The sequence below is a fragment of the Salvia splendens genome, chromosome 18 (assembly GCF_004379255.2).
Source record: "Salvia splendens isolate huo1 chromosome 18, SspV2, whole genome shotgun sequence".
Lineage (NCBI taxonomy): Eukaryota > Viridiplantae > Streptophyta > Magnoliopsida > Lamiales > Lamiaceae > Salvia > Salvia splendens.
In genome coordinates this window covers 24,713,795-24,727,256 of record NC_056049.1, presented here as the reverse complement: position 1 = coordinate 24,727,256, position 13,462 = coordinate 24,713,795, and the positions used below count along the sequence as shown (strand labels likewise).

Genomic DNA, 13,462 nt, shown 5'->3' with positions numbered 1-13,462 from the left:
TCGCCGTCGAGTCCGCTTTTAGGGTTGGCTCGTGTGTGTTAGATGAATCAAGAAGTAAGCTCTTCGCGAAAAATATGGAAGCCGTGATGTTACTTGATGATTGGGCCAAATTTGACGTTAGAGAACAAGAAAATGATTGGGATGATCGTCAGAATGGATCACAAGGAGAATTCACCGGGGATGAATCGTAGGCCAACCGTCAACCGCCGGCCAAGCCAAATAGGTAAGTAAGGTAAGAGAACTACGTGGGCTTTGATTCCCTAATGCAACTGAGCATTGGGGATACGTAGGCACCTCAACTTAAATTTTAAATTTAAAATTTAAGTTGAGCTCAAGTCCTTTTTCCTTTATTTCTTTTTTTTCTAATTTGTTTCTACTTTAAAAATAAGCAAATACAATTAAATAATTGTATTTGTATATACTCTAGTCGATGAAATAGATTTCTCTATAAGTCTAATCCGGAAAAATTTTGACAATTCTACTATAATTGTTGATTGTTAGACTAAACTCAACATTTAAAGTTGAATTGCTAAAGGTGTCCTCAACTTAGTTATGTAGAAAGATCCCCTTCGCCGACTAAGAGTATATATACTTATAAATTTATTGCTCAGAACTTCTAAGTCTTTTTTGTAATTTGTAATTAGCTTCGTTGTTGACTAGTAGTCTCGTTGTATTTAAATTTTTGTTTAAGACTTCAAGACCTCAAGGTTTTTGTGATTTGTAATTGTTGTAACTTGTAATCTCAATAAAATTGCAACTTTCATCGTGTTTTTTTGAATTTTATTTACGCATATTTCATAGATAAATAAATAAAAAAAATGCAAAAAAATATTGACGAACCGCCGAACCGGCCCAGAACCGGCGGTTCAGGCCAAAAACCAGCGGTTTTGAACCACCTCGTAAACCGGCGGTTTTTTGAACCGGAACCGCCGGGACCCTTGTCAGGCCGGTTTCGGTTCATGGGAATGATGAACCGTGAACCGCCGGTTCATGAACCGGAACTGGCGGTTTCCGACCCGTTTGCATGCCTATATATATCGATCTTATCTAATCAAATTACCTTCCTAAAAAACCCATGTACTAAATCACATAATTAGTTGAAAATTTTATCAAATTTGTTAAATGAGGATATTCCTTTGAACTCATAGTTATTAGCATTACTAACAAAACCTGAATTTATGGAGACAACAAATCGTGAAATGAAATTGTCAAGACCGCGGCTTGCTTAATAACGATGTGGCGGTATAATAGTCTTTACATGTAATTTTATTTCTCACGATTTTTTTTCGCTCTATAGTAATCTCTTATCATGTTTTAAACGTAGAATTAAATGACGTTATATGGTTTGCAAGACTATTGAATCGAGGATTAATGCAAACCGTCATTGTATCCTGATTACGTACTTGTCGAGTCATGTCGACATTGTTGAACCAACCAATCGGGGAATGAGATATCACAATTGAGGGTTGATAATGATATGACGATATACCGGACTATACATGTAAGTCTATTCGTTATTTTTTTGTTCTACAATCATCTTATTAGCTATAGTATATGATTGTCAACATGGAATAACAGAATAAATGACATTATTTAGGGTTTGTAGATGTAGATGTAGATGTATTGGGATTGGAAAATTGGTCTAATAATTTATGATTTATGAAAATATTTTCGATATTTCATTATATAATTGATAGGGCGGAATAATAAGAATTTATAGTAATATTTCTTAAATTTTTATTATTATGTTTATTATTGTAATCATATTTGTAATTTCTGAATGATTAAATAAATAAATAGTGTTAAAAATAGTACCTTTTGGCTTTAGAGCATTTCCTTTAGTGATGAAGATCCTACTCCCGCCCAAATCGACGTCCTCGATTGGTGGGGAACACACGAAAAAGATTTTTCCATACATGCGTCAATGACCAAGGAGATTTTTTCGGTTCCGACTTCCACTGTCGCCGCCGAGTCCGCTTTCAGTGTTGGATCAGGTGTGTTGGATGAATCAAGAAGTAACCTCTCCGCACAAAATATGGAAGCGGTGGTGTTACTTGATGATTGGGCCAAAGCTAACATCAGAGATCAAGAACCTTATTGGGATAATCGTCAGGAGGCATCACAAGAAAAATTCACCGGGGATGAAGCGTAGGCCAACCGTCAGCCGCCGGCCAAGCCAAATAGGTAAGTAAGGTAAGAGAACTACGTGGGCTTTGATTCCCCAATGCAAATGATCATTGGGGATACGTAGGCACCTCAACTTAAAATTTAAGTTGAGCTCAAGTCATTTTTCCTTTATTTCCTTTTTTTTCATTTGTTTATACTTTAAAAATATGCAAATACAATTAAATAATTGTATTTGTATATACTCTAGTCAGTGAAGGGGATTTCTCTACACTACTAAATCTGGGAAACTTTAGACAATTCTACTATAATTGTTGATTGTTAGACTAAACTCAACATTTAAGGTTGAATTGATAAAGGTATCCTCAATTTAATTATGTAGAAACATCTCCTTCGCCGACCAAGAGTATATGTATTTATAAATTTATTATTTAGAACTTCAAGTCTTTTTTGTAATGTGTAGACTAGTAGTCTCGTTGTATTTTAATTTTTTGTGATTTGTAATTGTTGTAACTAGTAAACTTGTAGTCTCTCAATAAAATTGCAATTTTCATCGCGATTTTTTGAATTTTATTCACGCACATTTCATAGATATTAAAGAAAAAAAATGCAAAAAAAATATTAAAATTACGAACCGTCAAACCGGTCCGGAACCGGCAGTTTTGAACCGTCGCCGGAACCGGCGGTTTTTTTGAACCGGAACCGGAACCGCCGGAAACCTTGGCGGGCCGGTTCAGGTTCAAGCAAATCTTGAACCGTGAACCGGCGGTTTTTGAACCGTGTGCATGCCTATTTAGTATGTTCAATAAGAGATTTTCTAGTTTTTTCTGATTAAATCGAAAAACAAATATCTCAACAAGTTCTTTTTTATATGCTAAACATATTAATCTTGATCTTGTTCATGTCAATTGTCGTTGTGTAAACATGAATAATTAATAGTCCCATACATGCATATTATCAAACCCCCATTTTTTTTTATCTTGTACGTGTTATCAAATAGTAGGAGTTATTCATCGTTTGTGTCTATGCACTGTCCCTACTTTTGCAGCAAGCGTTACTAGTAAGTAGATCCAATTATCCTTCACAAAACCAAATAGTTAATTCAATTGAGTTGAATCGTACTTTTGTTTTGAGCGTTAGAGCATGCACAACGATGGACGCCGGCCCCGCGTCCTTCCGTGCCAACGGCAAGGACGAGGCTCGCCGCCGCTGCGCTCGCGCCGTGCCAGCGAGCAGGCGACGTGGCGGCACGCGATTGGGCAACGGCATAGCCGTTGCCTTTGAATATTTTTTTTATTTATTTAAAATTCGTTATTTAATTTTAAATAATGATAAAAAAATTTTAAAAAAAAATATTTTCCAAATCCCAAAAATATGGCCTTTTTTTTGCCCGTTTTTCTGAATTTTTTTGATTTTTTTTTCCAAAATCATCTATAAATACATACATTCATCATCCATTTATCAACACATTCATCCCTCACTCAAAACCTCAAATGGATTTCACTCATCTTATGGCGGAAGCGGAGCGCGAAGAACAAGAATACTAAGAACAATATCGTGCCGCTTACGAAGCATATGTCGCGGTGAATACCCCCGCTCCTCCTCCTCAACGAACTAGATCAACTCGCCCTACATCCATCGTGACCGGGAGGGAGCCCACGAAAGGCTCGTTGCCGACTACTTTGCCGACCAGCAGCGGTTTCCGGCAGATTACTTCAGACGCCGTTTTCGCATGTCAAAGCGCTTGTTTATGCGAATTGTCAACACATTGTCCACACGTGTTGAATTCTTCCAAACAGGTCCAGATGCAGCCTGCCGGCAAAATATCACGCCATTGCAGAAGTGTACGTGTGCCATCCGACAACTCGCTACTGGGCAAACGGCCGACATCTTCGACGAGTATTTGCATATCGGTGAGTCCACTAGAATCCTTTGTCCTAAGAATTTTAGCAAGGGCGTTCGTTCAGCTTTCGGGGATGAATTCCTTCGGCTACCCACCACCGATGATTGCCAACGGTTGCTTCGTCTACACGAATCAGTCCATGGCTTTCCCGGAATGCTTGGCAGCATTGACTGCATGCATTGGAGGTGGAAGAATTGCCCGACTGCTTGGAGGGGGCAACACTTAAGCGGTCACAAAGGCGGCGGCCCAACACTTATCCTTGAGGCGGTCGCCGACTACCGCCTATGGATTTGGAATGCATATTTCGGCGTTGCCGGATCCAACAACGACTTGAACGTGCTATATTCGTCACCCCTCTTCAATGATGTGATGAATGGTCTAGCACCGACGATCGACTTCACCGTCAACGGAACTACATACCACATGGGTTACTAACTCGCCGATGGTATCTACCCAAGGTGGTCGACTTTCGTGAAGACACTCAGCAACCCGCACGACCCGAGACGGGTTCTTTTTGCGCAGCGTCAAGAGTCCGCGCGGAAAGACGTCGAAAGAGCCTTCGGGGTCCTTCAAGCCCGATTCAACATTGTGAAGGCCCCGGCTCGGCTGTGGTACGTGAATAATATAGCCGACATCATGTTCACGTGTATTATCTTACACAACATGATTATAGCCGACGAAGGGCCGAGGGCGGCTAGCTTCTACGACGAGGATGAAGCCGGAAGCTCAACAGCGAGGTCTCCCCCACGCCGAGGTGAGCATACGGCGGTTGGCCAGATGATTGAGACAAGGCACACAATGTGCGATACCCGAACCCACATTCAGCTACAAGAAGACTTAATCAAACACATGTGGGCGAAATTCGGCAACGAGTAGTGGTTTTTTTAATTTTTAGTATTTTAATTATGTAATTTTTAATTTTTAGGATTTTAATTATGTCGTTTTTATTTTGAGTTGTCATTTGTAATATTATTTAAGTTTTTTTAATGAATTTTAGTAGTATGGAAATGTTTTTGTTTAATTGAATTTTAAATTAATTGTGCTCGTCCTTGCGGAAGAGCACAGCTGTGGGTGTTGTGCTCTTACCAAAGAGCAGACAGAAAAAATGGGCCCGGACCCACGACTGTACCGCTGGCAAGAGCACGGTTGTGGATGCTCTTACAGAAATGGACCTAATTATCCATCACAAGTTCAGTCGTCAATGTAAGCATTAAATTAAATTAACTTAAATCATACTTTTGCCTCAAAAAGTTACAAGTGAATTATCATCCACCACAGCGTCATTCATCATTTAATTAAGTAGTTGAATATTTTGTCAATCATATCTTATAATTCAAACGGAATCATTTCAAAATTATATAGGGGGGCGATTTAATTAATATACATTAGTGTTTAATTTTGGGACATTTCTTTCCTTGCTATCTAAATTAGGTGGGCCCATCACATTAAATCAACACATGTTGTGTTCCCCTTCTCTAATTCTAATACACTTTAATGTCATTTTCCAAATTCTCACCCATTTCGTTGATTACCCTCTACAGATAGCTCATCACTTACTACAAACAAGCAAAAAATGAGATTAATAAGCAAGAAATGAATTGTATGTTTCATAGCTTTATGTTACATCTGCCCCTACATGCAAGTCTCGTGATAAATGCCAACATAGGTTGAATAAAGCTACTATCAAATTGTGTACTAATTGATATAGGATCATTCAGATTGTGTATTTTTTCAAGCTATAAATTTTTAACCTTGCCTCTATTAAATTATCAGATTATTCAAGTCAACCCATAGGATTGAATTAACATCTCCATATTTTAGTTTTTGAATTGAATGAACAGAAGAAAACGTTTAAAGATTATTGCTAAAGAAGAGTAATATACGTACACGCAGGTTGTTAATTGTCACACACTGACACACACAACACAACAATATTTGCAACAATAGTTTATTAATAATATAAGATCATGTAGCAAGCTCAGATTGACTATATATACATTGAACACAAACTCTAAATTGTGCAGTATAATGGTATCTAAAAAAATTAAAAGGCGACACACAAACTAAAGCACAAAAACTATAAATATAACAAGAAACAATATTAGAACCAGAAACAATTTAATCATGAGCCACCGATTTGAAGATATTTTGTTCAGGTATTTCATCAAGGCATTACTAGCACCTTCAACATTTGCTAGTGACTCATCCATGTTATCGTCAATCCTGATCGTTCCATCCCAAAATCATCGAATCAGAAAAGGAGTAACATGGCACAGTCCAACAGAAGATCTTCTTACTGAAATATATGGATTTGAAACAAGACAAGGTAAAAAAAAGTTCAAAGGTTTATATACCTTATTGCAAGCTCCCCTTGCTGCGCAACCATTGTGGCTAAATGTGTGAAAATCCCACTGAGTTCTGAAATCGTAGACTCCACGTTCTGAAGAGCAGTGGCCCGACTGTGATGAATGTTTTCTTGCCGAGGAACCACCTGCTGCAACATTGCAGCTTCCATTTGAGGGGAGGGGCTGGCATCAGTACCCATTCGTCGCCTGCAAACAGGAATTTTATATTCAGCAAGAAGCTACTACTGGTAGGGACTTGCATTGCAAAATTGAAACAAATTTTTAAGAATAGTGAAAAGAAACAACAATACTATTGTTCAAGTCACGGTGGTTACTTCTAAGTCTGTGGACGCTTACTATTTAGGATTGATAAAACACATGATTGAGTATTTTTAATCTTCACTACTAGGATTTTTACTACCTCTTGCAATTGAATATGAATTACGCAGGTTACCTCAAAACGTAGAAATTATCAAGGGCCTCGGGTTATCTCAAATTTATCTTAGTAAACATAGATTAGCCAATATAATTACTTTTCATATCTAGGCCAGTCGTCAATATTAAAGGGTCCCTTTAGAATGCAGAAATAAGGGTTATAGCTACCAAGAGCATGCAGTTATCATATAACACAACTACATAACCAAAAAAAGCATCATATGTAAGAATGTACCTTAGCTGATTGGGCTCTTGAGTGCCACTGCCTATTGCTCTGAAATGATGAAAGATAGAGAAGGAAAGTATTAGAGGTGAAACATATTTATGTACAAGTGTACAACAGAACACATATAATACTAAAGGCGTATCACCAAAGGTGGGCAAAGATTTAGGAACTAAAGAGACAAAAATGTTGCATCATCAGTATTCTAAAAGATTGTTTGGCTGAGCTTAAATTACAAGATAAACACTGTGAGCTCTAATTTATAGATGTATAATACTCATGTACATATAATTTTCATGCCTCAGTGAAATTTGTGAAGTTCAATTCATCCAAAAAAGATTTTCCCCATAACAAACAATTCACATCCAAAAATTACTATGGACATAGTAAATGCCATTAAAATCACAAGTATCTTCACCAAAATGCGATCATCTAACACGTACAATATTTCAACACCTGTAAGGGACCAGCCAAAAAGAATTTACACTGATTGTTGCAGATTTGTTCTGGATGAATCTGATGAGCTCAACCATGGGGGTGGTTCTGACACAGTATTAGGTGGTTGCTTTAAAGCAAAAGGATTCTCCCTTGATACAGCAGTGGAAAATAATTGTTTCCGGTTCTCACGAGCCTTGATATTCTGTTGACAAGTAAATGGATTAGGAAAAAGATCCTAACTTTGCCACTCATTGGATAATAATGTAAACATGAACTATAGGAACTGTACCTTTGTTGTAGTGGTCAATACATCTTGAAACTGCTTGGTCACATTCATAAGTCTGTTCTTTAAATCATCACAAACAGCAGTCAAATGAACCACTCTATCCCCTGTATAATTTCCATCAGCAACCTCCATTGTTTGGAGGTTTTGCAGCTCAGAAATAGCCATATTAAGTGCTGTGATATCATTTTTTATCAAGGCTGTTAATTCTTCATTTTCCTTGCTCCGATCATCAAAAATAGACGACCTTTTGGTTACTGTAGGCATAAGAGTACGTATTAAAAACCTGAGGACATCATAGTAATAGACTGGAAATAAGCTAACAATTATTGGAATATCATAGTATCTTATATCTCTGAAGGGATTATTTTAGGTGTGTTAATATGTGATAGAATGCATATTGCATATGGTGTCACTGAATGCAAATAAACGCTAACTAGAAGAAACAGTAACCAAGAATAAACTCAATAATCAAATAACCAAAAGTTGAAACTTAAAAGATGGACATGGAACCCTGTGCAACGAAAAGAAAAACATGAAGGAAGCTGACAAAAGGTATTCCTAAATCATGATTTTCAGAATGTCAAATACATCTACAATAAGAAAAATAAGCATGGAAACGATGTCAAATAACCAAACGAATGAGCTTGTGATCCAATATAGCCGGATTCACACTGTTTAAATGTTACTCAACTGCCAAAACTAGGTCAAAAAATGAGCAGAAAAAGAGTCGAATATATAAGACATCAGCTCCTTCATTAGTAGTGGCAGAACCAGACCCCGATTCAATGAAAGTTGGAGCATAAATATTGTTCAATGCAGAGAGTTTGATAGGAGAATTTTGAAAGGCATCAGCTCTATCATCAAGTATTACGGCAATCCATACTCAATATTTATCATTAATAAACCAAAATGACAACCTAAGCTTCGTGTGGCCGAAATCTGCTAGAAATTTATCTCTAATTTTCTCCATTGTAATCAATCGGCAGAACAATTAACACATAGGAATGGCTCAAAAACACTTCGATTCCATCATTTCATACAAGCAAACAGAGATACACATCCATACGCTGACATTTAATTGAGTAAATAAACCTCATCGAAAGCATAAAATCAATCGGAAATGCGAGGAAAGCATACAATTAGATAGACGATCTATTTTCTGGGCGGTTTGGTGGATGCGAAGGCCTATTCTGGAAGCCTTCTTATTGAATTCCGACCTATCCGGAGTCACTGCAATCGATTCGTTCAACTGCGGCTGCGGCGGAGCTGATGCGTTTCCACCGATCCTTCTCAGCGTCTGCGACAGAGAAACGAACTCCGACGTCCGATCACGAAACGGCGAGGCACCGACGGCTGCCATTGAAATGAAACGTGCAAAAAAAACTAAGATCTGTTTGCAGTGCTGCCAAAGCAGATTGATAAAACGTGTTAGGTCTATTGAAAAAACGCTAGTGACATTGTTTGGTTAGTAGTTGCTGTCATTGTTAGCATATGATTAAGAGCTGCTCATGTATTCCTATTACACATTATTACCTAGTAATTTAGCATGCTTCTGCATCTCTAAAAAAATAGTCAATTTTTTGTCGTTTTCATACTATCCATAAAAATGTATCGATTTTTATTGATAAATACTAATATAATACCCTACAACATATTACTCTTATTCTATCAATTTATTTAGTTTTCTACCACATGAATTATTAATTTCTTCATTCACACTACATTTATTAAGACATGCACTAATTATCTGGCACATTTAATGTATTTATTGAAGTGATTAGATACGAACTGAATTTATTAGTGTTAATTAGAAGTAATTAATCAATATCTCTTGTGTCCCGCAAGTTTGCCGGCCTACACATGAGTAGGGCTGAGAAAATATATCGAAATACCGCACTTACCGTACTGAAAAAATATCGACAATACCGAATTTTTGACGCGGTATACCGCAAATATGGTATATACCGTAATTGGCGGTATACACCTCAGATATACCATATTTAACATATTTATTATTTATAAAATATATTATTATATAATTTTATTAAACATAATTGAATGGATTTTGAATGTCATGAACTATGTTTGCTTTGTGATGGATTTTTATCACTTTGGATATTTCCTAGATGTTTAAAATAATATTTTTGCTATTTAATGCATGAATGTTAGGTTTTGACATGCGGTATTCGGTATACCGTACCATGATTTCGGCATACCGCAATATATCGAAATGTCGGTAAGGTAACGATATATAAATTTTGGTATACCGACTTTTCGGTATACCGGTATGCGGTATACCAAAAAAAAGGTACGATAAAGGTAATGTTTTTGGTCATACCGCACTTTTCGGTAGGGTATGCGGTATGACAATTTTGGCACGGTATACCGTGCCGTTCCAACCCTACACATGAGATCGTCTTATTTATCAATTATTACGACCTTTATCTCTACATAAATTACTTTTATTAAAAATTATGGCACATTTAATTAAGGCATTAAGCTAATATTCCTATGACGAACAAACTATCTAAGGTACTTTCTGTAAAACGAATTTGCATTTCCATACAAAAACATACGAAATTGGGCCAAGAAGGGAATGCATTTTGAATTTTCGGCCCATAAGGGAGAGAGCCCAATCAATTTACCTACTCGATTTCACCTATATAAATCCTCGATGGTAAAAACTAGGGTTTTACTTTTACCAGCAGTCCATCTCCGTGCAAAAAACCCTCCTTCCGCAGCTGAACTCACCACGCGGCGATGGCTCCCAAGCTTACCAAAGCCGAGAAGAAGGTCTCCTACGACAAGAAGATGTGCCGTTTGATCGACGAGTACGCTCAGATCCTGGTGGTGGCCGCCGATAACGTCGGATCAACGCAGCTCCAGAACATCCGCAAGGGTTTGCGCGGAGATTCCGTTGTTCTGATGGGGAAAAACACCATGATGAAGAGAACCGTCAGGATCCACTCCGAGAACACCGGAAACACCGCGATCCTCAGCCTCGTGCCTCTCCTTGTTGTAAGTATCCTCAATTTCCTTCGATTTCGTGGAGTTTTTGCTGTAGAGAATTGTGCATGGTCTATGCATGTGTGTAACGCGTGATTTACGATATTGCTACTGGTTTCAGTGATTTTGGATACTGTTTGTTTATGTTGTGTTTATGAATCGCATGTAAATATGATTTGTTTAGCGAATTTTTCGGTGTTGGTGATCAATAATTGTCGATCTGTCGGTTTCTATCGTTTTCTAGCTAATTACTGCAGCTTTTTTTTATGATTAATAATTTCGTCGCGATGTAAATGCAGGTGGTTTGTTCAATTTTATATTCGCTTAATAGTTTCGAGTCAATTTGTCGTCGACTTACTTTATTATTGAATAATAAATTAGGAGAGAGAATTCACGTTTTTTTAGACAAAACGCCCAATGTCCTGTAGAGTTAAACTGGATTGTTTGTTGTCTCTTTCTCAGGGTAATGTAGGGTTGATCTTTACCAAGGGCGATTTGAAGGAAGTCAGTGAGGAGGTTGGCAAATACAAGGTACTAAATGCTTGTCTTTTCCTCATTCTTATATTTTAATATTGCCTTTTTTATTATTAATGATATGTCACGTTTGATAGGTCTCTTGATCTTTTAGACCTCTACAAATTGAACAATAAATAATGACTTCAGTGTTAGCAAACAATTTTGCTTATTTTGTTACTTGCCCTCTTTTCTAACAAGGTGATATTGTTTGTTAACTTTGAAGTGATTTTTATTTTCCAGTTCTAGATTCTTTAATCAATGTAGATTATTTAGAACTTCTGTTGTTTCACTGCCCTCTTTGTTAACAAGGTGGTATTGTTTGTTAACTAACCGTAAAAAAATATTTTCCAGTTCTAGATCCTTGAATCAGTCTAGATTGTTTAGAACTCCTTTTGTTACTGCCCCTCTTTGTCAACAGGGTGATATTGGTGTTCCTTTCCGTCTCTATATTTTTGAATCAATGTAGAATGTTTAGTACTTCTTTTGTTACATTCCCTCTTTGTTGACAATGTTATATTGTTTGTTAACATTGAAGTCATTATCTATTCATTAACTCTCTCTCCCCCCTTTTATGACACCTTTTCTTCCATATTAGTGTTTGGGCTCATTGATAGATCCAACATTTGGCATGTTACAGTATCTCAAAAGTTATATCTTTATCTATGGAAGTAATGATTTATATCATATCTTGCTTGCATTACTTCGATTGATAATATGCTTAAATTTACTCTCGTTGCACAATATCAGGTCGGAGCACCCGCTCGTGTTGGTTTGGTAGCTCCAATCGATGTTGTTGTCCCACCCGGCAACACTGGGCTTGATCCATCACAGACTTCCTTCTTCCAGGTTCTCATTACCTCCCTTCACTTCATTTTCCTCTTTTCCATTTCCTAGTACAGTTAGAATCTCACTTCTCTCTCTTCCACAGGTTCTCAATATTCCCACCAAGATCAACAAGGGCACTGTCGAGATCATAACCCCTGTGGAGCTCATCCACAAGGGCGATAAAGTGGGATCCTCTGAGGCCGCACTGCTTGCCAAGCTCGGAATCCGCCCTTTCTCGTACGGCCTCGTCGTGCTCTCCGTCTACGACAACGGATCTGTCTTCAGCCCTGAAGTTCTCAACTTGACAGAAGACGACCTCACCGAGAGATTCGCACAGGGTGTCGCCATGGTCACTTCTCTGTCGCTGGCTATTGCATACCCGACCATCGCAGCCGCCCCGCACATGTTCATTAACGCGTACAAGAATGCGCTGGCCATTGCCGTGGAGACGGAATACTCCTACCCCCATGCTGACAAAGTGAAGGAGTATCTTGCAGTGAGTATCAACTATCAAACCAACCTTAGATTTTCTTGCTTTTTGTAGTTGTGCAGTTGTTTATGTATTGTTTTTGTGAATAATGCAGAATCCTAGCAAGTTTGCGGTTGCAGCTGCACCGGCGGGAGGGGCGGTTTCCGGTGGTGCTGCTCCGGCAGCCGCGGCCAAGGAGGAGGCGAAGAAGGAGGAAGTGGATGAGGAGTCGGATGATGACTTTGTTTGCAACCTTTTCGATTAGGTTTATGTTAGTAGTTTTAATGAAAGGTAGCATTGGACTAATTAGTTTTAGCTTGGTGTTCTTGTTTTGATGCTTACCTAGGAAATGGTTTCCACTTGTTACCAAACATTTGAGAGGTAGTTTATGTTTAGTATTTGAATATGCAGTTATTTTGTATTGGCTATTGAAGAAAAGTTAGTAGTTGATGTTCTTAAAAATGATGTTTACTTCTCTTTTTACAACTTTTCACATAATCATCTATTAGTTGTCTAATAGTAAAATATTTAGTTTGCTATTACTAAATTAAAAAATAACTCCATGAATAATTATACATTTATACTCTTTGGACCTTTCCAAATTAGTACTTCCTCCAACCCACTTAATTATTTAAATTCTAATTGACATATTTTCCTTTTTGTAATGTTCCACTTTAATGTCATATTTTTAAATATAGAAATATCACTTTTTCTACTTTATTCTTTATATGTACTTTATACATGGAGTGAATAAGAAAAATTGAATTAAAAGTGGTTGACTATTGGAGAAAATATTTAATTTTTTTTAAGAAAATTCAAAATTATAAGTTGACTACTTTTGCGGTATGGATCAAATGAAGAAAAGTGATTGGACGAAGGAACTACCAAGCAT

At 37.4% G+C, this 13,462-nt stretch overlaps 2 protein-coding genes across 2 annotated transcripts; one reads left to right on the top strand and one right to left on the bottom strand.

The window, feature by feature from the left end:
- Positions 1-5,961: 5,961 nt before the first annotated feature.
- On the bottom strand, positions 5,962-9,220 carry LOC121777964 (syntaxin-31-like). Its single transcript, XM_042175310.1, has 6 exons — positions 8,892-9,220; positions 7,758-8,008; positions 7,516-7,670; positions 7,043-7,081; positions 6,382-6,579; positions 5,962-6,250 (listed from the first exon to the last, which is right to left on the bottom strand). The coding sequence occupies exons 1-6, from the start codon at positions 9,112-9,114 to the stop codon at positions 6,091-6,093; spliced, it is 1,026 nt and encodes a 341-aa protein (XP_042031244.1). The 5' UTR covers positions 9,115-9,220; the 3' UTR covers positions 5,962-6,090.
- A 1,219-nt stretch (positions 9,221-10,439) lies between these two features.
- Positions 10,440-13,041, top strand: LOC121775974 (60S acidic ribosomal protein P0-like). Its single transcript, XM_042173092.1, has 5 exons — positions 10,440-10,772; positions 11,223-11,291; positions 12,024-12,122; positions 12,205-12,597; positions 12,686-13,041. Exons 1-5 carry the CDS (start codon positions 10,515-10,517, stop codon positions 12,833-12,835), a joined length of 969 nt encoding a protein of 322 aa, XP_042029026.1. The 5' UTR covers positions 10,440-10,514; the 3' UTR covers positions 12,836-13,041.
- The last annotated feature ends 421 nt before the right edge of the window (positions 13,042-13,462 follow it).